Source organism: Pisolithus orientalis (genome assembly GCF_024613125.1).
Source record: "Pisolithus orientalis strain OTSU chromosome Unknown F5J12scaffold_3, whole genome shotgun sequence".
NCBI lineage: Eukaryota > Fungi > Basidiomycota > Agaricomycetes > Boletales > Pisolithaceae > Pisolithus > Pisolithus orientalis.
Genome location: NW_026260784.1, coordinates 742,957 through 768,873, shown reverse-complemented (window position 1 = coordinate 768,873; position 25,917 = coordinate 742,957). Strand labels below are relative to the sequence as shown.

The 25,917-nt window shown below is 50.5% G+C and overlaps 7 protein-coding genes and 1 non-coding gene across 8 annotated transcripts; 5 read left to right on the top strand and 3 right to left on the bottom strand.

Moving 5' to 3' along the window:
• Positions 1 to 67: 67 nt before the first annotated feature.
• F5J12DRAFT_903042 (AMP deaminase) lies at positions 68 to 3,139 on the bottom strand (the record flags this gene model as incomplete). The annotated part of the gene is made up of 14 exons (XM_051748353.1): positions 68 to 163; positions 237 to 377; positions 434 to 469; positions 522 to 802; positions 855 to 916; positions 972 to 1,158; positions 1,209 to 1,389; positions 1,445 to 1,479; positions 1,534 to 1,774; positions 1,822 to 1,928; positions 2,022 to 2,234; positions 2,288 to 2,704; positions 2,755 to 2,956; positions 3,020 to 3,139. The coding sequence occupies 14 exons, from the start codon at positions 3,137 to 3,139 to the stop codon at positions 68 to 70; spliced, it is 2,319 nt and encodes a 772-aa protein (XP_051604169.1).
• A 309-nt stretch (positions 3,140 to 3,448) lies between these two features.
• Positions 3,449 to 5,309, top strand: F5J12DRAFT_888387 (carbohydrate-binding module family 48 protein; the record flags this gene model as incomplete). Its single annotated transcript, XM_051747251.1, has 2 exons — positions 3,449 to 4,296; positions 4,352 to 5,309. 2 exons carry the CDS (start codon positions 3,449 to 3,451, stop codon positions 5,307 to 5,309), a joined length of 1,806 nt encoding a protein of 601 aa, XP_051604168.1.
• A 498-nt stretch (positions 5,310 to 5,807) lies between these two features.
• Positions 5,808 to 5,904, bottom strand: F5J12DRAFT_t32. Its single transcript has one exon. It is a non-coding gene; the product is annotated as a tRNA-Lys (tRNA).
• Positions 5,905 to 7,070: 1,166 nt separating this feature from the next.
• Positions 7,071 to 8,183, top strand: F5J12DRAFT_298859 (uncharacterized protein). Its single transcript, XM_051738796.1, has 2 exons — positions 7,071 to 7,596; positions 7,658 to 8,183. Exons 1-2 carry the CDS (start codon positions 7,248 to 7,250, stop codon positions 8,053 to 8,055), a joined length of 747 nt encoding a protein of 248 aa, XP_051604167.1. The 5' UTR covers positions 7,071 to 7,247; the 3' UTR covers positions 8,056 to 8,183.
• Positions 8,184 to 9,994: 1,811 nt separating this feature from the next.
• F5J12DRAFT_801474 (uncharacterized protein) lies at positions 9,995 to 11,634 on the top strand. The gene is made up of 8 exons (XM_051744372.1): positions 9,995 to 10,329; positions 10,394 to 10,423; positions 10,480 to 10,548; positions 10,603 to 10,608; positions 10,660 to 10,770; positions 10,823 to 11,056; positions 11,116 to 11,481; positions 11,539 to 11,634. Exons 1-7 carry the CDS (start codon positions 10,177 to 10,179, stop codon positions 11,137 to 11,139), a joined length of 627 nt encoding a protein of 208 aa, XP_051604166.1. The 5' UTR covers positions 9,995 to 10,176; the 3' UTR covers positions 11,140 to 11,481; positions 11,539 to 11,634.
• A 119-nt stretch (positions 11,635 to 11,753) lies between these two features.
• Positions 11,754 to 13,957, top strand: F5J12DRAFT_762370 (glycoside hydrolase family 71 protein). The gene is made up of 6 exons (XM_051742142.1): positions 11,754 to 12,132; positions 12,182 to 12,241; positions 12,293 to 12,572; positions 12,625 to 12,867; positions 12,919 to 13,305; positions 13,361 to 13,957. The coding sequence occupies exons 1-6, from the start codon at positions 11,855 to 11,857 to the stop codon at positions 13,751 to 13,753; spliced, it is 1,641 nt and encodes a 546-aa protein (XP_051604165.1). The 5' UTR covers positions 11,754 to 11,854; the 3' UTR covers positions 13,754 to 13,957.
• F5J12DRAFT_918782 (P-loop containing nucleoside triphosphate hydrolase protein) lies at positions 13,944 to 19,376 on the top strand (the record flags this gene model as incomplete). The annotated part of the gene is made up of 19 exons (XM_051749230.1): positions 13,944 to 14,466; positions 14,967 to 15,151; positions 15,225 to 15,250; positions 15,271 to 15,286; positions 15,338 to 15,388; positions 15,417 to 15,654; positions 15,701 to 15,855; positions 15,917 to 16,228; positions 16,275 to 16,462; positions 16,503 to 16,612; positions 16,665 to 16,763; positions 16,811 to 17,386; positions 17,439 to 17,585; positions 17,637 to 17,809; positions 17,864 to 18,523; positions 18,581 to 18,700; positions 18,759 to 18,872; positions 18,925 to 19,168; positions 19,216 to 19,376. The coding sequence occupies exons 1-19, from the start codon at positions 14,409 to 14,411 to the stop codon at positions 19,374 to 19,376; spliced, it is 3,633 nt and encodes a 1,210-aa protein (XP_051604164.1). The 5' UTR covers positions 13,944 to 14,408.
• A 108-nt stretch (positions 19,377 to 19,484) lies between these two features.
• Positions 19,485 to 25,762, bottom strand: F5J12DRAFT_903038 (SEN1 N terminal-domain-containing protein; the record flags this gene model as incomplete). Its single annotated transcript, XM_051748352.1, has 11 exons — positions 19,485 to 19,809; positions 19,843 to 20,029; positions 20,084 to 20,550; positions 20,600 to 20,676; positions 20,729 to 20,766; positions 20,816 to 21,573; positions 21,635 to 21,844; positions 21,891 to 24,253; positions 24,303 to 24,625; positions 24,678 to 25,318; positions 25,431 to 25,762. The coding sequence occupies 11 exons, from the start codon at positions 25,760 to 25,762 to the stop codon at positions 19,485 to 19,487; spliced, it is 5,721 nt and encodes a 1,906-aa protein (XP_051604163.1).
• Between the last annotated feature and the right edge of the window lie 155 nt (positions 25,763 to 25,917).

The window sequence follows — 25,917 nt, the reverse complement described above, 5'->3', positions numbered from 1 at the left end:
GTGAAGCCACATATATTTAGTAAAATTTACATAAGTTTCAAGAGGACGAAGCCCAGAAACCGAACATTCAAGATATGGGAATGCCAACCTTCTGGTTGACCAATTGCAGCTCCTCGACCAGCGTCCGATGACGGTAAGCAAGGCGAGTGTTAGGAACGTTCGTCTAGTTGGCAGGGCGTGAGTATTTTCATATCAGGCACGTGCATCAAATTTAAATAGTAGATGAAGAACTGTACCTTGTGAATGTCGTTTCCAGCAGCTCCAGGAAGGTACCATTCCTGGCCAAGCCAGTGGCGCTTAACTTCCATTTCGAAACCGCTTTGTATGACGGAGTTGCGGGCCAATTCGGCTAAGGAACTTTGTGGGAGCTTGTAAATCTGTTTGACAGGAATTGATTGAGTTATTCCGCAGCATTCTCAGATCTGAAACTTACATGGGCTGCGACACTGTACTCCTCGAGCAGCGGTTCCTGAAAACGCAATTACATGCATTCTAGGTATCCGCACTAAGGGTGCGCCTACCTTAGTGAAATGGAACTGCAAAGGATCATCCGTACTCAGACTGACGTTGAGTCCCACCTTGAAGAAGTCAGGGAGAGGGTTGCGTTCGTAAGTCAAAAACAGGGCATTATTGCTGAGAGGGCTCATCGCCAGGCCGATCTGCCTGAGGTAAAAAAGATATTGTAGTGCGGGGACCTTCCGGAGAAGAATTCCATGAGAGATCGAATGGGATGTAAGGAAGGCGGCCGTAAGGTGGTCTGTGTCCCCGGCCTCCCCAGCATGCGGCCGGAACACGAAGGTGTCTCTTTGAAACTTAGACTATTTCACTCGTTGGAGTTGCGGAGGGACACTTACTAAGCCCGCGCGCCTGCCGCCAGTGATTGAGGCTAGCCATGTTGGCATACATATAATAGATCCTGGATGCCCGTTGATGACGACGTTCAGGGGGCTAGGATTAAGCTTCACACGCACCAATACGAGAACGGAGGGTTCTGGTCCAAGTCCCAAAGACGGGGATATGGAAACTTACGATGAATTCGGCGTTCGGCCTTTGATTCGTCATCCACGCTATCAAAGCCGACTACTCGTTGAAGGAATACATGGAGTTCCGGGTGGGAAGTTGGGTCTTTCGTCACCTCGAACAAAGGCTTGAACACATCTGTCAGGGACATGAGGCAGGAACCCAAAAACAGTAAGCAGACAGCCCACTAATGACGACGTCCTCGAATGTTTTCACAGAGCCACTTTGTTTGTAGACATGATACAGTCTCGGCACTTGGATGAGCCAACGAACGTTGTGGGAGTACAGCTTGTTGTTCACTACCCATCTCGCAACCTTGTCCCACTCGTCCTCGGATCTGCCATAAATACTAACACGCCATTCGCAGTTCTAGTTCGCGAGGAGTGAACTATCAAGCGGCGTAACCTTATCAGCGAGAACTTGCCTGATACTTGCTCTGTTCTAAATCTGTCATAACCTCTGATATCATAAGCTGATGGCCGACGTGACAAGTTAAATATAGATAAATCTCACCCTTCGTGAGTTCGGCGAAGTAGCGACCGTCAATCTTATTGTCAATCTTCAAAAATATTTCCCGCAACCGTGACTCTCCAATAGGGTTATATTTTAGATTGAACTTGTCAAACCGATGGAATGAATCTTGGTGTGCATGCATATCAAGTGTATCGATGGAAAGGTCGTATGCGCTTAAATTCAGTGACTGGAAAACTTGCTCTAAAGTTAATTCAGCGCCGTCACGGAAGATGACCACGTCCTAGTTGCACTGGTTAGAAGTGTTTGCCTCAAACTGTTAATGCTCACGTCTGGGTTGCGCTTCATCTTGGATTTGATGAACCTCAGAAGATGTTTCTGGTTCATGCAACTCGCGAGATGCACGTGGGTATCAACTTTGCGAACGTTGTAGAAATCTCTGAGGGAAAGCAATGACGTCAAAGGAGTCCACGGCGTAATACTGGTGATCGGACCTATGGGGCACACTCTGGATCACAAAGTGAATACACATTTTCGGGAAGGGAGAGATTCTCCTACTTTCATCTCTGCGAGCTCCTGAGATTCATTAAGTAGGCTGTACATCTCGAATTGACTTGCAAGGTATTTTAGCCTGCGGTACGCAATGCTTTTGGCAGGACCATCGGAGATGACTGAGAGCACGAAATCAAGGTCAACGAAGTACTCGCGAATGGTTGGAATATCAAAGATCGGGGTTTTCTCTGCTACATGAGGCGGGTTCAATCATGTACGAAACGACATGTACGCCGCAACGAACCTCCATCTTCAGGATATACCTGGTATACGCCCTTGTCGTCTAGTTTAAATGTCCATTCATGGGGACCTGAGAGGTCACACTTATCAAACTCGAAATCTTCCTCCTCGAAGCTGTCGAGGCCATCGGCTGTTGCCGCGGCTCGTTTCTTGGGGCTGAAGCGCCAATGCGGTGGCGGAGGTTTGGGGTAGATTTTCCAGGGTTGGTAAGTGATGTGCTCTGTTCGAGAATTTGCAAAGTTGGCATCGGGTTTAACTCCGGCGACATCGGCATATCCTTCAGTGATACCATGGAAATGGTCGTCGTGATGTCTGGGATCATCACCTAGCCTTTGGAGTGACTTGAATATGTACTTGTCGCGCAACTCCAGAGCCCTCTGGAATAGCTGGAAAACCCGTGCATACTCGGGCGTGATATGTACTGAAATGACATCTCAGCACATTAGATCAAGTAAACTCGAGGATCCGCACTCTGGGCCTGGGCCTCGGCAGTACGAGTTCTATCTTCTCCTTTGTAAAAGGGGGGTACATAGGTGGGTTCTCCAGGCTTGCGTGGTATCTGCGGCTCCGGAATAGCAGTCAGTTTGAGGCTTCCGGCGACCTGTGCACCACCATCTGTGACGACGACGGAAACGTCCGAAGCACGGCGGTGCGCCCATCTCTTTTCCTCCATCTGTCACCGGATGATAATATTACGACTGAGCGATTGGGTGAAAGGCGGCCTGCGGCAACGTACGTGTTGCAGGCTCTTCTCGTCAGTGTACCCGTAGAAGCCGTCTCTGGATTCGGGGACGTGGATGTGATCGTTGGAGAGGGGTGTGTAGGGAGGAGATTGGGACTCGTCGTCAGACTGCATGGTTGGTCTTATAACAAGCTATGGAGTGGATCTTCGAGATACAAGGTGGTAGTACGAACCGAGAAGGAGAGCCATTTCATCTCCTGAAATCGCTCACAGCAACTCCTGTCTCTAGACGCACGTGATCGTGCTAAGTCAGATTTGGTAATAATTACTTAATTTCGGATTTTACTTATCAAATAACTTGGCTCAAAAAAAATTGATCTGCTTTCGTTTACGTCGTTTTAGAGGGCAGCAAGGTTTGGGGATTTGGAGGTGAGCTTGTGGAAAACACACAGACGCAGACGACGAGCACGACGACGACCAACGATGGGCAACACGGCGTCGTCCCATGCAAACCAGTCCCGACCCTCGCCGGTGTCCGCCAGACGCATCGAATCATCCGCAGGCAGACACTCGCCATCTCCTAACCCTCACCAGCCACACCGTTCTCTGCGAACCAAGAAAAAATCCCTCGAGTTGCCAGATCTCGCACTTCTCACGTTGACGTCCGCACCGTCGGGCAACGCTTCCCCCTTATCGCAGCACCGTCGCGTCCCGAGGGCAACTTCTCCGATCCCGATCCCAATCCCCGTATCTAACAATGGCACCATGAACAATGCTGACAACACTGGCACTTCTCCCCGCGGACGACAGCCCCATGTTAGACCCAACATCCCCAGAGACTTGGATTCGGCAAACTGCTCCGCCGAACTGCTTTTTGATCAACCCCCTTCGACCCATATCCCCATCAATCATTACCATCGCCGTCCACGCGATGGTGCTTACTTCCGCGGCGCCCACCTTCGATACAACTCAACCCATTCATTCGCTTCCCGCGGTCAATCCACAGCTCATCAACCTCGCATGCAGGAGCTATACGTAGAGAGCCAGGTGCCAGTGTCACCCCAACCAGAGCAGCTGGAGGAATTTGTCCAGGAGACTGTTCACTCTACGCTCCCCCTCGTTTTGCCAAAGGCAGAAGAAGAAATATTGGCCACAAACGCGGACAATCTAGACGAAAATGGACAACCCATTCATAGCCGTCCCACTCGTCCCCCCGACGAATCAAAAGAACCCGTCAGTGTCAAGATCACTTGGCGCGGTGGTGGGAGATCGGTCGCCCTTGCACGCGCAGGTGACAACAATTGGAAAGGCAGACAACTCATGGAACCCGAGTACGTACGCACCCCTCTTTCCTCTGCATGGCGTTGATATTGATCCGAGTCACAGCGACCCGCCGGCAGATACTATGTGGTCAACATGGGTATCCCTCATGCCTGGCACTCATCACATCCGCTTCATTGTTGATGACCACTGGCGCATTTCCGACGACCTTCCAACTGCTGTAGACGACGAAGGCAGTCTTGCCAATTATGTTCCCGTTTCTATCCCACATACACCCCCTCAGACCGCTGCACTTCCTGCTACCCCCGCGAAGCAAGTAGTCAGTCACCATGTCCATTCGTTCTGGTCAAGCACGTCAACGCACGACTCAGCCACTGATGCTCCGTCGACGTCGGATATAGATGTTTCTAAACATAAATGGACAGACGAGATCCCTCCAGAACTTGTCGCAGCTGCGCGCGAGGAGGAGGCCTACCTTGCATATACTTCCGCTTTAGAATATGATCAGAATCCTGATGGGAACCTAACACCCGTTCCTGCTCCAAATATTCCACCCGCTCCGGCCCTCCCAAGGCATCTAGATAAGCTAATCTTGAACACAAAAGCCGGACAGCCCCCGGTAACGAGGGGACGTGATCGAGAACGTGAGAGGGAGCGTGAGAAGGAAAGGGAACGAGAGCACAGGCGGAGGCAGGGAAGATCATTGCTTGGTATGACAAGCACCCTCGCACGAGACCTCCACAAAGAGGGCAAGGAGAGTGAAAATCCTCCGATTCCCATCACTACGGCAAGTGGAACGGATGTCACCTCAGCTCACCTGTCTTCCCCGTCCCAGCATACGCGACTGGGATTGGATGGTCCTGGCATGACCGATGACGCCAGCGTGCTCCCCGTCCCCTCTCATGTTGTTCTGCATCATTTGAGCACCAGCGCGATACGCAATGGAGTGCTTGCGGTAGGAAACACTACCCGCTACCGCCAGAAGGTTGTCTTGCTTCCGTTGACGTCACGATTTCTTATTGACATATTTCCAATCACAGTATCTCACGACGATCTACTATAAGCCTACTTAGGACATGCGATGGACAAACGGGTGAGATGGATTCTCACTTCTGTCCTGTGCAAGATCAGCGTCGCCCAGGGCGGCGTCATGCTACCATGTTGTAGTGTGCCTGAAGAACCTCCCACTCTTTTTTCTTTCTTTCTTTCTTTCTTTCTTTCTTTCGGGACCGCCAGCATTATTCCGTCTTAGGGTATGACTACATGATGCCCCTTCAACAGTAAGTACAATACGCACAGCTGGGAGGAGTATTACACCACATTCATCTATGTCACAAAGTTCAGGTTCAGGTTCATGCATCATGTACGTCATGCTTGTATACGTATGTGAATTCTTGTTTTGTTTCGCCTGTAATTCCTGCTCAAAATTTTTTCGCCTACACTTCATCATGGACGTGTTTGATTGTTAGACATCGAGTGCTGCATAGACACAAAAATGACTGGTATACTCGTCTGCAGGTGCCAAACTTGGTAAGAGATTTGAAATGGTATAAAAAGTATTAGCCCACCGCGAGGGTCGAACTCGCAGCCTTCAGATTCCGAAGGGAATCACCCCCGCCGTAAAAGTCTGACGCTCTGACCAATTGAGCTAGGCGGGCGACATTGTAGAACCATAATCGAACAACTTGGCCCATTCAAATGTTCGCCTAGCAAAAAACCTCAGCGACCTCCGGGGCCGTTATCAGCTGACCCCGCAATGTAACTCAACTCCACGAAGGTTCTCTGCCAACCAGGCAGAATTGCCCCGTACCGTGGAGTAAACCTCACACATACATCTCCTCGGGTACCCTGGTGTGGCAGTATCTGCACTCCACTACTGTCTATTATAGGACCAGGTATCCCTTCTCAAGCACCGAACAACCTGCCACATTGGATGTCACTACGTGTTCAGGAAGCACGTCATCCGAACGTTGACCTTGTTCAAAAGTAATTCAACGCATCCGATACGCCCGACAAGCAGTGAAGCTCCGTTCCTGTAGGTACATACGTGGTAAGTGTAACCTATGCTAGAGAATGTCCCTTGCGATGCTCATCGACGAGGCGGTTGCTACGAGGTACGAGCACAGGAAATCAGCCTTGTATTCCAAAGAGGGGCGAGGATACTTGAACACGTGCCAAACCAGATGCTGTAGCAAAGTATCTAAATTAATGCAAAGGACCCGCGTGCCGGAGGCACCGATTGGTTGATCATGGGTTATGCAGTTCAATGAAGTAGACGCCTATCTATCGAACTATGCATGACACGAACGGGAGTTCCCTCCACTAATATTATATCTTACGTCTCCCTTTAATCAACGCTAACCGGTTATAGCCCCATAGTACAACACATTCCTATCTCGTCAATCGCCCTTCGTGATCAGTTCAATTACTTTGGCAAGCTGGGCCTCCCAGACTTGAGTACCCCTTGCCTCCGGACTTCCCCGTTCTGATCCGAAGTGTCCTGATTGGAGGCGTCTACGCATTTTTTGCTACTTCTCGATGGAAGCGACAATTTGACTAACCACGGGCGCATCTTGCCACAGCATGAGCGGTTTGCGCAGGTTTTCGTGTAAGAACGAGCAAACCCAGCATCAGTAACCTCATGCATCGAAGAGTCCTACTTACACTGTCTCAGCAAGCCTCAAATCCTGGCGCTTGGCGGAGCACTGCCTGGCGTTCCGGAGTGAGCGGTATCTATGTAAGCCGATGGGCCTTGATTTGCTGCCAAGTTCGTGGCACTGAAAGCTTTCACGCCCCCACCGCATTGCTAAAGATATGACCTTGCGGATCAATCTCCTTTTTTTTCTATTACCTCACCCTACAGGTTCGCGCGAACTACTTATAAGATGGAGCTTCATCATAGAGAACCCATCATCGGTCGACCCTCGGCTCATCTGTTCCGTCATCTCATCTATCGACAGGACGATCGCAAAAACCTCCACGTGCTGCATAACACTATAAAATGCCGAGCAAAAAAGAGATGCAACAGGCCTACCGATCTAAAGAGACGCAAGGGTTCCAGGACCTTCATTGTGCATTGCAGACCGTCGATCCACACTCGCCTATCCAGAGAGACGTTGCACGATACCAGCTTCTGAGTATGGGTAAGCGACAGAGACCATACACGCGGATTTCAATCACTGATGCGTATGTATATGTACGCTTAGCTGCAAAGCGACTCAGGGAGTTGGCCCACGAAAAGCAGCTTCTTTCACAAGAGCTTAGTTTGCGCCGACAAAGTCAAAGTCCCCGACCACCACACATGTATGCTCCCAATGAGCTCCTATGTTCACCTGACCAAGTGTTTCCATGTATGTCTTGTCGTACTACCTTGTCCAGCTAAAGCTAACGTCGCTCAGTGGGTACACCTAGTGTGGACTCTATGTACGACGATGGCTACGTGCCTTACACTCCGGAAATGCGAACTGTCACATTCAATACCAACGCAAATGTACATCCTGCGTACTATGGCGCACCGTATTACACAGGGGGAAGGGTTTGAGGAGGTACTCTCAAGTAGAAAGGAGTCCATTGCCGCTTGTGCTATTTCATGCATGTATCCTGCGGATGAGGCTTGTAAAAAAAACAAAACAATTTACACTAGAGATTCTATAATATTCGTAATACTAAATATTGCTTTATTGGTGCGAGTCTTTAACCGAAAAGGTGGTCCGGGTGGAATGTTGACGGAAGCCGTGCTGGCAGTATGTAACCGGACGAGCGCGATATGTAGGTTAGACGCCGCAAGAGGTTCACCAAAAGCGGTCTAAAATCGCTAAGGCAGATACGAATCAATTGATGTTGATAAGAAGAGAACATGGAAGACAGGCCAGCTTTGCGCCCAACGGTATATCTAGATAGTCGGGAAGGACGTTACCGACAACCGGCTGCGGTCTATGCGCGTAACGTCGCTAGCGTTTTCTCCCCAGTTTCCGAGGAGCCTGCCACGAGTCGGTAGTATTGCTCTGATCGCAGCCATAATCTCCTTGATAACGAAGGCCAAGCAGCCACCCAGAGGCCGCCCTAATGAGGGGACCCCCTTATCTCAGAGTGGACCCACGGCAAACCGATTCTCGTCGTGAGAACAGAAGCGAATATCTCGTCTCGATCTGGTACCGTGGCGCAAATGACAGAATGGACGGAAGTCTCGGTCCTGACTATCATATCGAGGCATTAGCAGCGTCAACGTTCAACCGCATCCTCCATATGTCCGCCTGTTTACATAAGGCAGCGCGTCCGATTTGGGAGGACACACATACCAAGGAACTTCGAAGGTGTGAACTTCACCAGAAAGTCATACATGAAGTCATCGACCTCGGAGTTCCTGTGAACGAAACGAGGTGAAACAGCCTGTTCACATGCCAGCCTGCATCACGCCCACGGCGACCTCGAAACACGAGGTATACCTATACAAAAGTTTACCTCCGCGAATATACAGCATGGCGCAGGCAAAAGGTGAAAGCCGGAATTATGGGCGTTTAGACTTGACAAGGGTAGAATTGACTGTTGATTGGTGCTTTTCAACAGACAAGGATACTAGCCCCTAGCCTCCAGCGTCATTATGAAACCACGTTTCAGAGCCGTGGATGGATACGGGCTGCTGCCCACGGACCGCAAAACGTGTAAAGTACATAAGACAGTCGCGTTCACATTCCCTTGCAGGTCGGATCCAATGGAGCTCCAGACAGGACTCAAGGTGGTGCATGGAGATTAAGCCGTAGGTCCAGGGATGGGTTGGATGTGGGGAGGCACAGGTAGCTGTCATATTTAAGCCTCCTGCCGTGCCATCCTCCTAGCTACCAAGGAACATATATCATCAGCCCCTCGCAATTCTGCTACTTTGCTGTGGTCGCGTGGACCACCAGAGAGACGAGCCTCTGCTCTGTTTACCTATACTGTTGATTACCTTTCCGCATGTACAGCCCTGCGCACCCTCGTGGCCTACACACCACTTGCGAAGTGACGATGTCGATTCTGGTGAGGACGTGGTTTTGCTGCGACGTATGGTGGCCTAGAAGCTGATGTCCCAATTCCTAGGAAATCATTCGCGAATTCGTCACCCGCGCAGTAGAGATACTGAAGGACCCAGGACGATGGAGAAGACGATCGGAGAAGAAGACGAAGGAGGACAAGCGCCACGAGACGGAGTTTCCAAAGCCAAACACGGTGGTGGTCGTGGAGAGACAGATGAGGATGAGAGAATTCGCAACCCCAGTGAACCGAGTGCAGAACGCACCACAGCCAAAACGAGTGGTTGTTCGGCCACAGTGTACGGACCCACCCAAGGTGACCGTCCGTGCACGTCTGGCTGTGGTCCCGTAGTGACGCTTTGAAATAGTATCCCGGAGAAGAGATTCAACAGCAACAACGCATCATCCGGAGACGAATTATGGTCGTAAGTAACCCAGACCCCATCGAGAGCGACAGCGAAACGGACACCGCACCAAGGAGGAAGGTATGTCAGTACATCTGTCGTCTGTTCACAGTCATGTGGGCCTCTGCTATCCCTCTGTTGACACCGGCCCTTTTTGTTCCCCCTAGAGCAGTGACATCCAGCGAGAGAACGGAAACGGGATAAGGCATATTGCAGTTGTAGGGACTTGGTAGGAACTCACCATCGATGTCTCTAAGTACACGAATCAAAATGTGCAAGTCTACCTGCACAAGTCCTCTGACAATACGTCGAATGTACGCCAAGAGCGCCGACTGCCGGTCTTCTCCGCGAAAAGTTCACACAACCGGCGACAACGTCATAACTTTGCGAAGTTCTTGAACTCTTCCAGTTCTTCCCAAAAATCAAACCGACACGCAAGCTGTCGTGTCCAACTCCTATCAGTTTCTGACTTAGAATCGGCTCCGTTCCTCTATTTACTAGTAATTTTTTCCTGAAAATGGTGAGACCCTCACAACGTCTCTGCTCCGGTCTGCGCTCCGGTCTGCGGGCCCACCTCGTCGCCCGTTCAGTTCCACGCTCACCCGTCGGCAGACGGATGGCAAGTTCGCATGCTGGTCACGGTGACGGTGGAAATGAAAAATATTGGAGGGTGTGTGATACCCTTGACTACTGTCGTCCCCCGCAAGCCACTCATTAAGGTCCTTACTCCCTAGATAGGTGCTGCCTTGACATTTGGGCCCGCAGTAAGAAATACATATCAGAATCAACGGTGTTCATCTTTACAGATATCTCCGGTCAGCTTCTATACCTTCTCTCGCCGGCCGCGCGTAAGACCGCACATAAACATACCGTTGAGCATATCCATGAGGTATGAGTATCAAATTTGGAAACGCGTCCGTGTATCTTACCCCGTCGCTACCAGCATGAAGTACGTTGACTGTTGCACATAAAAGGTGTTGTGGTAACGGGAAGTATATAGGCCGAGCCGGCGTCAGCGGAAGCAGCACACACGGATGAACCCCCGATGACGGACGACGAGGGTACGGCGGTTTCCGGCGAGGAGATTAAGGAGTCGATTGAACACGCAATTGTACGTGGAAAACCTTCGGTCTAGTCCCGAGTTGTACGCTGACCGTTGTCAGGCCGAGGATTCTCCCACACATGCTCAAGCACACGAAGAAGAGGTAGTCGCGTCATCCTCTGCATCATCGAGCCAGCCCGAGTCCGTCTCGGAGGGTGATAAAGCCGCCGGACCTGAACCGGACAGTGATACAACACAGGAATCCAATCCCGGGCCAGCGGAGACGGACGCTGAGACGGAAGATTCGCAAAATGAGACGCCTGCAGAGGTGCAGAGTGAACCAGAAAAGCCTGCTGTGGGTTTTGTTCGCGGCTCGCTTTAAGGGAACGGCACTGACATGTCCGTTCACCATAGCAACCCTCAGCTGGGGAATCGTGAGGCCCATATTTACAGGCCCAGTTTGAGTAGAGGCGTCGTACAGAGATGTGATAGACGAGTGCCGACATTGCGTATTAGAGCAATCGATCAATGGCTTGAGTGATGAGTGACATGTTTTTGCTTATCTTGAGCTGTCATCGCTGGGACCTTCGAGGGCCAGGGGCAAGGACCCATACAGTGGTAACATTCGAATCTCACGGTTGTTGATCGGTTGTGAGGTTTCCAGGGGGTTGAAAAAAAGCACACAAGTATGGTATTGCTGTGGGCCATAGAGGGGTTTTCATACCGCTGATAATAGGTTTCCCTCAATAACCAGTTTGAATGCGCGTTGCCAGCTAAGTTACCTGAGTAATTTCCGTCAGTTCCTGCACATATGTCCTTATGGACTACCACCAACTGACTACATGTGTAGGGTCCACCACTGACGTGAGACTGGTGCCTCCCAGACTGCAGACATTTTCTGGAAGGGCCATGCGTGCACACTGCACTACTAACGTGAGTTGTTTGACACAAAACAATACGCCGAAGAACAATGTTTCCAAAAAAGGAAGGTAATGATATCATGCAAACAATAGCTTCCCGTCATAAAAAGCTTTTGGGCCGCCCGAGGTGGACTTGTTTCGTCCCCCGAGTCGCCCATTCCCGACGCCAGCAAGTTATACACCAGCGGCTGCGCCCTGGTCAGCCATTCTTTACCGTCTGACATTCGTTAGAAATGTTCAACCTCCTCCTCGTCCTGTTTACCTTATTTGGCCTTACCTGTGCAGTCCCCATCGATCTTCCCCGTTCGATCCACGATATGCGTACTCAACACTTGTCCAAGAGAACCAACTCCACGAAATTCGTGGTAGCTCACTTCATGGTTGGAAATTCCTACCCTTATACCGTCGACAATTGGCTATCCGATATCCAACTCGCCCACCAGAGCGGCATCGACGGATTTGCTCTCAACGTCGGAACTGATTCCTGGCAACCCCAGCAGGTCGCCAATGCGTAAGTGTTTTTGAATTCTTATTTACGTTCCGCGTATCGACCTTGCTAGATACGAGGCTGCTCAACAGTCCGGCACGGGCTTCAAGCTGTTCATGTCGTTCGACATGAGGTGAGGATTGACCTCCTTGCCCCTTCTCAATCACTGATTTGCGATCAATAGCTCCCTCCCCTGCTCTACCGCTGCAGATGCCGCCACTCTCCGCAATTATATAACCACCTACGCCACACATCCCAACCAGTTCTTGTATAATGGCCGCGTATTTGCCTCGACCTTTTCCGGCGAATCCTGTACCTTTGGTCAAGGGTCCGTCGTATCCGGATGGTCATCCCAATTTATTCAGCAATTGTCTGGATCAAATGCTGTGTATTTTGTCCCTTCGTTTTTCGTGGATACATCCACTTTCAGCACCTATAGCGGTGTAATCGATGGCATGTTCAATGTAAGATCTACTCCACTTTTCCATCGAGCTGATAACATAACGCGGTGATCAGTGGAACTCTGCTTGGCCCGTCCAAGTGACTACTTCGTACGCCAGTTCGATCTTGGGTGCTATCGGGAATATACTACAAAACCCCTCATCTGCTTTGAATTCGTTGTCGTCCCTGGTGGGCTCAACGACTCCTGACCAACAGTACATCAATGCGTTGAACGCAATGGGGGATACGAAGACCTACATGGCCGCTGTATCCCCTTGGTTTTTCACTCACTACAGCCCTCAAACTTACAACAAAAACGTACGTGTCCCCTTCTTACAACAGAAAACTCCTCCGACACGGAATTTTTAGTGGATCTACCTGAGTGACGATCACCTCTATGCCAAGCGCTGGGAAAGTTTGGTTCAGATCCGCGACCAAGTTGACATCGTCGAGTGTCTAACCTGGAACGACTATGGCGAGTCACACTACTTGGGACCTATCGAAGGCGATCAACCCAACAGCCAAGCCTGGGTAGACGGCTTCGATCACACGGGTCTGTCAATCGTTACATATTTCGTCCGATTCGTCCCTTACGTATTCACAGGGTGGCTTAATCTGACCTTGTACTATGCCACTGCGTTCAAGACTGGATCATACCCTTCTGTGACTAAAGACCAGATTGTCATGTGGTCGCGCCCCCACCCAGCACTTGCCACTGCACCTGACCCGGTTGGGCAACCTCAGAACTTCCAGATCGTACGTTGTGTCTGTTATCTTTCCACCGTTCCCCGGCTAACGTAACTATTAACAGACCGAGGATAAAGTCTGGGCTGTTGTTCTCGCTACCTCGTCTGGCACAGTCACACTTTCGACGTCCTCCTCCCAGTCCCAAACGTTTTCCGTTTCCGCCGGTGTTTCGAAATTGACCATCCCGATTACTTCTGGGGGATACATGGCCGCGACATTGTCGCGCAACGGTCAAACCGTGATCAACTTGAAGTCAACCAACTTTACGTTCAACCCCAATCCGCCCTCAGTACAACTTCAATGCACTTGTCATTTCTTCAGACTGAGCAGCGGTTCCGGTAACCACCCGCATGCGCGTCGTGTTGACTGCGATCGATCTATTTTTTTCAGTGAGGAGACGTGCTGGTTATGTATCACGCTACAATTTGTTTTCTGTAGGAGGGTAAGGATAGGTTGATCTAATCCTCCCCCATCGACTGTTTTTATAGCCGTGTACTTTTAGGCATTCGTTTTTCAGTGTCTCGTGTTGTTTTTCTAAGGTTGCAAGATTTGGTGGAAAGGAATTTTGTACTAACACAAACTTCGCATGCTTCCTTGTGTATGATATCTTCTTGGATAGATGATAGAACAAATGAATTCCATTCTCGGCCCGGAGTCGGAGACTTTCTACTGAAGATTGACTAAAGCTTGCATGTGCAGAAAACCCTCTTCGTGGTTCGCGATCCACTATAAGAATGGCACTAGCCTAGAGTCCGTTCATGATCGGCGACCCTCAGCTAAGGACTCAGATAGGGCCCCATGCGTCTTGCAGTATTCTGATAGACAGATTCCGATGCTAGCTACCCTGCTTTGAGTCACCAGTGATATATTTTGGCTCATCTTGAGGTATTACTCGAGAGTCGATGGCGGCGACAGGAAACTTGCTGGAAAGGATCAGTCAGGACTCCTTCCACGGGAGAGCGGATAAGTCCGAATAGCTGTGGTTATATTCAAGGACCGCCAACTTGAGTGCTTGTACAGTTTCGCCCCGACTCTGTGAACCTGTGTTACACGGTCAGTTGTGTGGGAGGCTGTTACGTGTGGTTTCTGATCCCTTTTCCTTGCTCCGGAAGATGTTCGGACCTGAGGAAAAGGGAACAAACACCCCAAACAATCCTGAGGCAGGAACTGGTAGACAAGTTCATATGGATGTATGATCCTGCCCCTTGTATGCTGAGTGAGTAGTTCTACAATCAGTTACATAGTCATCTGGACCCCCTTCATGGGCTATTACTGCCATGGAGCGGAAATGACTGTCATTGACGCCTATGGCGCCTCAAGCCAAGCCCCAAGAGAGGCACCTAGGCTTCATGATATGATCACTGCTGATTTGAAGATCGCATTGCCACTGCGTAGCATCTGATCTCTCTCAATAGTTTCTTCATCTGCTAGCTAGTCTTGGAACTAGCTCCTTTTAATGATTTTGGGGGACGTATGAAAAACTGTTGTCGAGTTGAACGCTATTTACCGTGCTCGTGAATGTGCGTAATACTGCACTAAGGATGAACATTATACTTGTTGTGATTGTCAACGAGAGTCGAGCACACTGTCGAGAGAAGCTGCAGACATCTTGGTCACTGTCAGGCTATTTTTGCGGCCACCATCATCTTGCAAATGAGCCAAGTTCACAGACACAACGCTCAAAGCCCGTCAATCCACAGCAGGCTCTCGAAAGAAGGGGAAGAAGAAGCGCGCCGAACCGTCAGACACTTCCCGGACGGTGGCTGCGGACTCGATAGACCCAAATGCAGACATCATCGTGCCGAAATCCAAGGAACAGAAGGACGATGAGAGGAAGGAAAGGCTCTTAAAAGAAGTGGGTTGGGCAGTTCAGGTCAGCTTGTGTAACGTCCGGACTCAAAATGCCTTTGCGTGTTATGCGCTCGCAGCTCGTCGCGCAGTCCGAGTCCAAGGTGTCCAGTAAAAGAAAAAAAGATTGGAGAAATACATCGTGAGTCTATCAGTCGATTAACAGCCCGTTCACTGAACTTATGCCCTCAAGGACAAAAAACTCAGGCAGGAGGAGAGATTACAGCTGTTCGAAAAACTAGGCGTACGTCCTCTCCACTGTTCCTCGATAGGTAGCGCAGTGCTCACACCCTTCTCACAGCCAAACGCAAGCGACGATGCCAAGCCTGGAGTTGCATTCTTCCTCCACGCTTGGGACCGGGAAAGTGACGTCAAATCGAAAACGGCTCGAGAAGGCCGAAGACCTTCAAGTTCAACGCACAATGGACGGCCGGACGGGCAAACGCAGGCGGCGGATCACGGACTATTCTGGTGCAGATTCCGAGAGTGGAGATTCTGAACTGGATAGCCGTGTTGACGGCGAGATCGATGCGTCCTCTACCCAAAACTACTCCAGCACCCATGGTTTCAGTCATGGACTACTCCTCCGGGATAACGGTTCCGAAAAAGGATGTGCAGCAACCTCCATCCATTGTTGGAGGAGCACTCAAGCGAAATGCGGATGGCACCGTCGTCCAGCCGCGCGTCGTCAAGAAGGAAAAGGGGAACAAGGTTGCTTTCCATCTGGAAATCGTTGATTTTGTCCTCATGAGCACTTGTGATGGCTTTTTAGACGACATTCCGAAGCTGGAAGTTGAAGGCATCACAACCTGTCTCTCAACAGGGCGAGTGCGACACGTCTTTCGACAGCTCAGATTCCGCGTATGATACTGACGAAGGTGAGCACAAAGTCGAGGGAAGTGTCGAGGAAGAGAGTGGTTCGGATTCCGGAAGTGAATTGCAGTCAGGGAGCGAGTCAAGCGCGAAGGGCTCAAGTCCCGTTAGGGAGGAAGCGAAGAAACCGCCTCTGAGCTTTAAAGCATGGGCAATGAAACAACTCAGTGCTGTCAAGGGTTATGTCGCACCCGCCGATGAAGAATTACCGGTCTTCACAACCAGAGCCCGAGACTCCTAGACAGCCCCCAGCTAAGAAGCGCAAGGTGTCTCATCCTCCTGATGGCGTTATCCGTGGTCCTTTAGGCGAAGAAATTAAACTGCCTGCGACTGCCCTCGCGGAACATCTCTCCAAACAGTCTTCGGATCCGTCAGATACCAAACCATCAAAGCGAGCCAAAGCCGTGTCGGTGACGCGTCCCCCTGATGTCGAAGAAGCCCGATTGTTGCTGCCGATCGTAGCGGAGGAACAGCCCATCATGGAGGCCATTCTTCTTCAATCCTGTTGTCATCATATGTGGCGAGACTGGAAGCGGTAAGACAACACAGGTACCTCAGTTCCTCTATGAGGCCGGCTTTGGTGACCGTAACGGAGGTAGGACTTTCAAGAGCCATCTTCTATGACGTATGCCCTGATTGTACCGCAGAGAATCCAGGTATGATCGGCGTAACCCAGCCGCGGCGAGTTGCAGCGGTTTCAATGGCTGCACGAGTAGCACATGAACTCTGCTCTAACATCCTCGCGGGTCTCTTATCAAATCCGCTACGATGCTACCGTTTCACCTTCGACAAGCCATCAAATTCATGACCGACGGTGTGCTGCTTCGTGAGCTTGCCACTGATTTTCTACTTTCTAAATACTCGGTCATTATCATCGACGAAGCACACGAACGGAGCATGAACACGGATATCCTCATCGGCGTGCTGAGCCGTGTACTCAAACTGCGTGAACAAATGTGGAAAGAAGGCAAGGAAGGTATCAAACCTCTCCGCCTGATCATCATGTCTGCCACCCTCCGTGTTAGTGACTTTGCAGAGAACCAAACACTCTTCGCTACGCCCCCGCCTGTGATAAACGTGGATGCCCGCCAGCACCCTGTGACGATTCATTTCAATCGCCGGACACCTTCGGATTACGTCAACGAGGCGATCAAGAAGACGGCCAAGATTCATGCTCGGTTGCCTCCTGGTGGAATACTAATATTCTTGACTGGTCAGAACGAGATTACTGGTGTGTGCAGGAAGTTGGAGGCGCGCTTTAGTAGAAAAGCTATCGAGGCGAAAAAGCGGAGACGGCAAGTCGTTGATGCTTTGTCGTTCTTTGTGGACGAGCCAGAGACTCCTGTCAATGTTGTGGCTGCAGCCGAGGGTACGCATTTTGGCTTCCCTGTCATCCTGACACTCCCTCACCGCTGACTTAGTCGCATTGGAAGCGGAGGACGTTGACTTGGGGTCAGGTAACCACGACTTGGCGTTGGATGTTGACGCTGGTGACGTCCACGAAGATTTGGAGGCCTTGGATAGTGAAGGTGAAGACGTGATGGCGGTTGATATTGAAGAAAGCGATTGTGAGTTGGCCATTTTCCCTGCATCGTCGATGCACGTCTGATGGCTTTCAGCACCCATGCACGTCGTTCCGCTATATTCATTGTTGCCCAGTGATAAGCAAATGCGTGTGTTTGCGTCGCCGCCACCTGGTTGCCGTCTGGTGGTCGTGTCGACGAACGTGGCAGAGACTTCGCTCACAATACCGGGCATACGATACGTCGTGGATTGCGGTAGAGCCAAAGAGGTACTTGCCTCTCTTCAAGCTCGAATTCCCCTATATTCATTGACCTCCATATAGCGAACATATGATGCTACGAGTGGTATCCAAAGCTTCCAGATTAGCTGGGTATCCAAGGCTTCGGCAGCGCAGCGTGCCGGAAGAGCAGGACGTACAGGTCCAGGCCACTGTTACCGCCTGTACTCATCTGCGCTCTATGAGCACTACTTTCCATCTTTTTCCGAGCCAGAGATTCTTCGCACGCCTATCGAAGGGATTGTCTTGCAGATGAAGAGCATGAACATCGATGCGGTCGTCAACTTTCCCTTTCCGACGCCCCCAGACACGCATGCGCTCAAGAAGGCAGAAACGACGCTTACTCACCTCGGCGCGCTCAGCAGCTCACCTGCAGTAGTGTCTGGTAGCGCACAAGCAACCGTATCGATGTCAACCATTGGTGGCAAGATTACATCCCTAGGACGGTCAATGAGTTTGTTCCCGCTTGCCCCGCGGCATGCCCGTATGTTGGTTGTTGGTCGGCAGCACGGGTGTCTGCCGCATGTAATTACGATCGTATCTATTCTATCCGTTGGAGACCCGTTTTTGCGGGAGGAAGTCTTGGCCGAAGCAGGGGGTTCCGATGGCGAAGATGAAGAGAATTTGGATTATGATCAGCGTGGTTGTGCGAGTATGAAGGAGGCACGGAGTGCTCGCCGTCGGGCCTTCTTTGAGAAGCAGCAGGTAGGTTTCATTTTTGGAAATAGCGAAGCCTTGTCCGTATCTCACATTTTTACGCAGTTGCATGCCGGGTTAGGCAAGTCAACCAGTGATATTCTGAAAATGCTTTCGGTTGTGGGTGCATACGAGTATGCGGGAGGTGGACTCCAGTTTTGCAACGAGCACTTTGTTAGACCTAAGGTGAGAAAAATGCATTTTAGAACTGTGATCTGTATTCACTAACTTTGTTCCATTAAAGGCGATGGAGGAAATACATAAGCTCCGGGCACAGATTAGTGGCATTGTTAGCACCACATTCCCAGGTGTAGATACAGGTCACCAGAGGTACTTGCAACCCCCAAGTGAAAAACAGGTTCGATGACTCTCGATTTCATGAAGTTGGCATAACACTAATCCATTTATAGTTGAAAGCGCTCCGACAATTGCTTGCTGCAGCCTTTGTTGATCAGGTTGCTGTAAGGAAAGACCTCGTAGAGAAGAAATCCGCGACTGGTGTCCAGTACTCAAATACGAAAGGCGTAGCGTATCGCGCGCTGGGAGTATCCGAAGATGTATATATACATCCTTCATCTGTCCTGTCGCAGAAATCACCTCCAGATTACCTGATTTTCACGGAGGTCGTACGGACCACAAAACCTTGGCTAAAAGGTGAGTTGTTCACCAATCGTTGCCTACAGGGACTGACATTTCTCTAGGTTTGACATTGATCAACCCGGCCTGGCTGTCGAGCCTCGGAAAACCGACACTCTGTACTTTCACAAAACCTGCAAAGAACAGTAAAGGTGAACTTGTGACAATACCCAAGTTTGGTCCAGACCAATGGGAGCTTCCCCCGATAAAAGTACCACAGCAGTAGTAATAATAATACGTAGAATAATGTGTACAGTATGCGACAGACTAATGTGTGATGTATAACGGATGCAGCGCGGGTATGCTGGTGTGAAATCAAGAAGACATAATATCCTTATGGCTTGTTCTTCTTTGGAATGAAGATGCTAGCTTTCTCTTTCTTAGGCTTCTTCAGCGGTGGGAGGTTTGGTTTACCCGTGCTGGGGGCAGCAGATGAGTTATCTTCGGGGGCGAGTGGTCTCTTCTGTCCCCCCTTTTGCACGGGAACATCTTTCCGTCCCTCCGATCCAGAGAGTCGGCGGATACTTGCAGGTTTAGCACGCACTGACTCCACCAGGCTCTGTGGAGTAACGAGGCTGTCTGGTGGCTTTGGACCGCTGGGTGGTTTGACGGGTTTACCGGCCTGCGCTTGCACTTTTGGCTGGGAAGGAGACACGGCACTCCGCTCCGTGAAGTATGACAAGTCGACCTACTTATGCCTCAGTAACGGAAACTGATCGTTAAACAGCCGACGTACTACATCAGTTAAAACTCCCCGAGATCGGGCATTGCCAACAATTTCTTTCCAGTCCTGGTTACTTCTTTCAAGTGTCGGGGCGTTTCCCAAGATGAACAAGGAGGATTTAGCACGAGTCAGCGCTACGTTCATTCGTCGGACGTCTACATCACCAGTCAGTCAGATCATACAAGCATGCAAGGTGCGGATCGTTATACCTGCCAAGAACCCCACTGTTTGTAGTCCTGGTCCAGCCCTAACGCAGGAAAGGATGATAATATCTTTTTCCTGGCCCTGGAAGCCGTCAACGGTGTTGAAGTGAATTTTGCCACGAATATCGTTGCCAAATCGCCTTTCGAACGCTCTCTGCAGTTCGTTGACTTGGCCTCGATACATCGAAACCACTCCAACACGGAAGTCAAGGTCCGTGGTTGCATATTCTTTACGTAGTCTCATGTACAGGGCCACGGCAACTTGTGCCTCAATAGGATTTTTTAATGAGTGTCCAGGCGTTTCCTGTTCTTGACCACGGTTGACGTTGAAAAATCGGTACGGCCCGAATTTAGGATGGGAGTGCCACGGTTTCGCTGTCTTGAGTGCCATATCTGGACCGTCAAGCAAGCGCTTTTGATAAAATAAGTGGCTCGGGAGTTGGCTGATCTCTGGGTGCATACGATACTGAATGCTAGAAGAGATTCAACAAGCAGGAGCAGTGAAGTAGATTCAGAGCTTACCTTAATAAATGAACGGCATCCGGCCTATGTTTTTGTAATCGAACAAAGAGAGATTGATTGTACTGGAATTTGCAGGCCTTCAAAGAGCCCGAGTCAGCATTTACATATTAGCTAATCACGAGTCCTCACCTCTTGTGAAAGGACAGTAGGAGGAAGTTGTTGTGGGTCTATTGGCCGTGTCAGACCTCGACATGCATAATCACCAGATGTACTCACCTCCAACCATGATACATCTAGAGGAACGGAATTTCAAGGGTATCAAAGAACTGAGTTCTATTGCCTGTGCGGCCTCATCTATGATGATCATTTCAAACTCTAGTTGCTCAATGGATTCGTGGCCTGAGCCTGCAAGCGTAGCGCATATGACATCCGCTTCTTGTAAAATCTCCAAACGATACCGCCTCCGTACGGCGTCAAGGGTTCGATTGTCAGACTTTTGCTTATCCTTCAATCTATCAAATTGCTGAGTTAGAACCATTCGGCGGGAGTTAAGCTTTTTGATCTCTTCCTCGAGTGCCGCCGTTCGTGTCGTATTGTTCTGAATGGTAGCTAATTCCTCCAGCTTTTCTTGTTTTGCACGCTTTACCGAATCAATTTCCTGACGAAGGGCTGCTATGTCGTTGCCCGCAGTCTTGGATGAGACCTTAACGTTATCGCTGTTGATCTTCTGCTCGACAAGGTAATCCAGGGATATGTCCATCACGCTGACATCCAGGGACCTGTCGTGGCCAATACGAACCACCTTGATGGGTGTACCACGCTTGTGCGTTCCTCGGCACCCCTCTTTCAGGCGACTAGCGACCTCGTCGATAGCTGCATTGCTGGGTGCACATAGAAGGACTTTTTGCACGGGTCCCTTGTCCGCTTGAGTAGAACTCCGACCAACGTGGATCGAGGTGGAAGGTAAGCGCCGTTTCAGGAGGAAAGCTTCCACTAGTCCACAAATAGTGGAGGTTTTACCAGTTCCTGGCGGACTTGATCGGTGTAAACAACAGAATCACAAGTAGGGTAATCTCGTCAATCTAATCTACTTACCCTTGAATCAGTGCAAAACCCTCTGTCTGCAATGAACTTAGGATAGCTCGTGCTTGTGGCTCGTTGACACGATAGTTGGTCATGGTTTCCTGCACATCGTGATGGTCCAAATGAGGATGCCCAGATAAGCGAGGTTGCATAACCGTAGGAAACAAGTCGTAATACGGCAAACCCATCAAAGTAGCGTACTCGCGATGGAGAGTACTCAAGCTAAGTAAGAGTTAACTCACGCAAATCTCAAGGTGAAACACTTCACCTGATGACCTTCTTTAGATTCCACGTGGTGTTGATCTGTGGTCCCTGATCCCCTGCATTCACAAGCACGAAGCAACGGAGGGTCACCTGGATGCCCGCTACAGTTTGCCTGTAGGACTGGGTTTTAGCGAGATACGATTTCTTCCCATCGGGCTGCCGAAGCAAAACCACGTCCGTCTCACTTAGGCGCCAGTCTTTTTGAACGGCTTCTGAAATACTGGCATCAAGATCGACAAAATCGTCGGTAAACTGCTTCGATCCAATCTTGCATTCAACGACGGGAGTAGCTTCCTCCTTTGATTGCAAGATTTGAGCCCAGCATTCCAAAAGTAGCAATGGTTCGAAGACGTTCAAATATTGGCGGTGATCAATGAATTTGTCGGGAACGTGGAGCAGCCGTGGCTTTTCTCCCCGGTTCGGTGGATCTGGTCCGGCGTGATCGTAGTCCCAAGACAGGAGTGCACGATGAAGACCGGAGATGTCGGGTTTTAACCTCAAGGCTCGACGACGAGCATCATCTCGTCGATTGAGTCGTTCCATGGTGGCATTCTTCGCTTGATTCGTGACATCCATCATTTTGACCTGACGGCGCTCAGCAGGCTTCTGAATCTTGGGAGATTTTTGGAATTTCCCGAGCGCTGCTAATCCACGCACCGGTCCTCCAGCATCAGAATCAGAATCACTGGAGGACGACTCGGGTGGAAGAACCTCGGGACGATCTCGAGGGGCGAGGGGTTTGCGACTCGGTCCTGACGTAATTGCGGGTTCTGCTCTCCGGAATGTGGGAAGGACCGGAACTTCTGATCGTGCATCCTTCCGATCGATCTGTACGTGTTTCTCAGGAACCTGGGGTCCACGAACTACCGGAGCTATAGAGGATTCCTGTTTCACGGGTTTGGACTCTGTAGACTTTGTTGCGGGTGCCCGGCGATCAGTTGTCATCGAGACGAACACCACGTCTTCTTCACCATCCTCCCCAAAGGATGCGAGAGCAGCTTCTAGCTTTGATATTCGACCTGCATCCAGTCTAGTCTTAGGAGCTCCCTCAGTCTGCATTCTCCCATCCTCGATGTGCTTGTTCAGTTTTGCAAGCCCTGCCTCGGACGGAGGTACCCCAGTCGTCCGGAAGCATTCTAATGATGTTTGTACGAGTGCGAAAGATTGGTGGAGAAGTTCCTCGTCAGACAGCCGTAACCAGCGAGCGAGTTCCGGCAGAAAAGGCTGTAAGTCGGTCATCATCCGCTTCCCGACCCTTGAAAGCTTTGGGGTCTTTCCAGGGCGCGGAGGCGGTTCTCCTCCAGAAGCTGATACAGCTGCTCTCTCTATGACACGCCATTGAGCCAGCATATCCCGGCCAAAGATCAGTGCATCCCGCATCCAGACAGTCATGTCCGGTATCTCGAAGTATGCCGCCCATAGTGGTGTCCGTTTAAAGATGACAGTAATGGACTGGGTCATAAGCGTCCATAATCGTGGGAGCTGAGCTGCCGGGCCCTGTGGATCGTCGGAACGCAGATATTTGTTGGATAACAGAAGGCCATCCGGACTAGAGCAAAGAACCTCGACCACATCGGTGAGACATTGTACGAGAGACTTTGACAAGCTGCAAGCTTCAGTGACGAGGGGTGCATAGCGGGTAAATTTCTCCAAGAATCCCAGAATACCAGCGAACGACGGGTCCGTGAGATTGGATAGGAGAGCGCGAAAACAATCGAGACGAGCGTCCGCGTCGAAAGCTTGCCCAACCAAAACCTTGGCGGCTGTTTGCAGGTCATCAATGGGGGAGAACATCAGTGTCATGACATCCTTCGCCACACCCTCCCTCTGAAAGAGGTCACGGATAAACTTCTGTTGGTTGTAGTTGGCCAACTTTGAGATGGCATCAACGAAGCCCTCTCGGGTGACAGATAGTGACCGGTTGATAGCGTCGAATGCGAGTAGGGCATCTGGTTTGGATAACACCCGCTTATACGCCAGCTTGTTCAAGACATCCAGATGTGAGAACTGTGCGACTACCCCTAGGATCACGGCAGCACCGTCAGAATCGTTGATCTGTAACGATTCGTATGTCTTTTGCCACAACTGCTCCCGGACTGAGCACACCGGGAATTCGAGTGCCAAGCCTGCAAGGTATTCGCACGATCGTAAGACTGCGTCAATCATCTCCCGCACGTCTCCGTTAAGGCTCGTAACGATAAGTTCACGAGCAACGACTCGGGCAGACTTCCACTTTTCGTCCGCGTACTGACGACCAAATGCAACCGCCACGAATGTGTCGGAGTGGATGTCCAAAACGCCAGATATAGCACCCCGATGACGAGCCCACTCGTCAGTTTGTGCCTTACGTAGAAAGCTTGCGAGTAACTGAGGAAAGGTAAGCATCCGCGTCAAGACATGAGATCCGTAAGCTCACCCGCGCGGTCATGAACATTACTGTCGGTCGCCCCTCTCTGAACCTCTCGTGCTGCAGTTCTTCGCAGAGTAAATCGGCGACCTTGGCAAGTACGTCACCAAAGGCAGGAGTGTCGTGGAGTGAGATGAGGTACTCTCCAAACCACGAGAGGAACCATGGTCTCTCTTCAGAGGGCTCTATACCTTCCACGAGCTTCGTAAAAGATGGATTGTCTTTGATGGCATCAAACACGACTTGGGGGTACTCAGGACCTTCCCCTTTCCACAACTGAAAACGAAGGCGCTTCAGTAGAAATAGAAGACACCGCAATACATCCATGAATTCTGATTGGATACATTACACTGCCTGAAGGTGTAGACAAAATCAAATACTTACGAGGGCCTACGTCGTGTAAGTGTCCGATCACCATCCGCCGGCAGTCAACGCCACCGTAAGATTTGAGTAGAATACGGTTCGGTAGCAACCGAAGAACCTGAGAGTATCCTATCCAAAGCTCACGGGGATCTGAGACAACCGTAATAGACCGAAGAACTTCTGGCACAGTCTCCATTGTGAGTACAGTAAACACAGTAGAATCAGAGGTAGAAGCGTCTCCTCTTGTTTTTGTTAGGAGGTTGAAAATGGCTTGCAAAGCTACTTCATGACCAGTAACGAAACGTGCCTCCGGCATTGGGATCTCGGTACAAGAGGAGATGAATGACCTCGCCCACTGTCGTACCTCCTGAGATTCGTCAAAGAGAAGGATAAGAAGCCCGGGAGGGGGGACATCCTTTGGCCATGACGAGGTAGAAGGACGACAACGTATCACGTTCATAACCATCGGGTCACGTAGAACGCGCAAATTTGAGACCATGTGGTACAGAACACCAGGTGGCAGTTTGCGCAAGGCATTAGGATTAACGTTGGCGCTGTTGATACCAGCGCTAGTCAGTGCGCCTTTGACGAGACTCAGCTCCCATTCGTCAAAGTTGCTATAGAATCCTTTCACTACTTGATCAGAGAAGGCACCGAAATATCTGCGTGTAAACCATCAGCGATATATAGACACGAGAGGAACGCGAAGACGCCTGCGTGCAAGACAATTACGATTGACTGCCCGCAGGAAGCACAGAAGACACGTTTACTCACGTTGAGCGCGAGCTAACCTTGACCTCTCCGAGAGCCTTAACACACTCGCTACATCCTGCCAAACAGCTCCTCAGCCTAGCTTTCCATTTTTCCACCTGGGGGCTGTCATAGGCAAACAATCTCAGCAGAAAAGCAGCGGCATCCACAGTAAGGGGGTCCGCGCGGCTGCAGAACCAGTGATAACATTTATCTGAGCTGTTGGATGGGACTGTCATTAAATACGTGTAGACGGGTGCTAGCACCTCGTCGGTTGCCTCTGAGGTGCTGAGAGGGGTATCGCGGACGCTGGCGAGTATGCCATTGATTTTGTCGACATCGTCCCCAGAAGTCATGAAAGAATGCGTCTAGATGATAGCAAATTCACAGTCGAGGAATGGGAAATCTAACACGTCTATGGAACGTGAGGTGACGATAAGAAAAGTAACGGGACGTGGGTCGGTGATCGTTGTTGCACTCAAAGAGTCGAAGGCGAGTGAATTGAATGGGT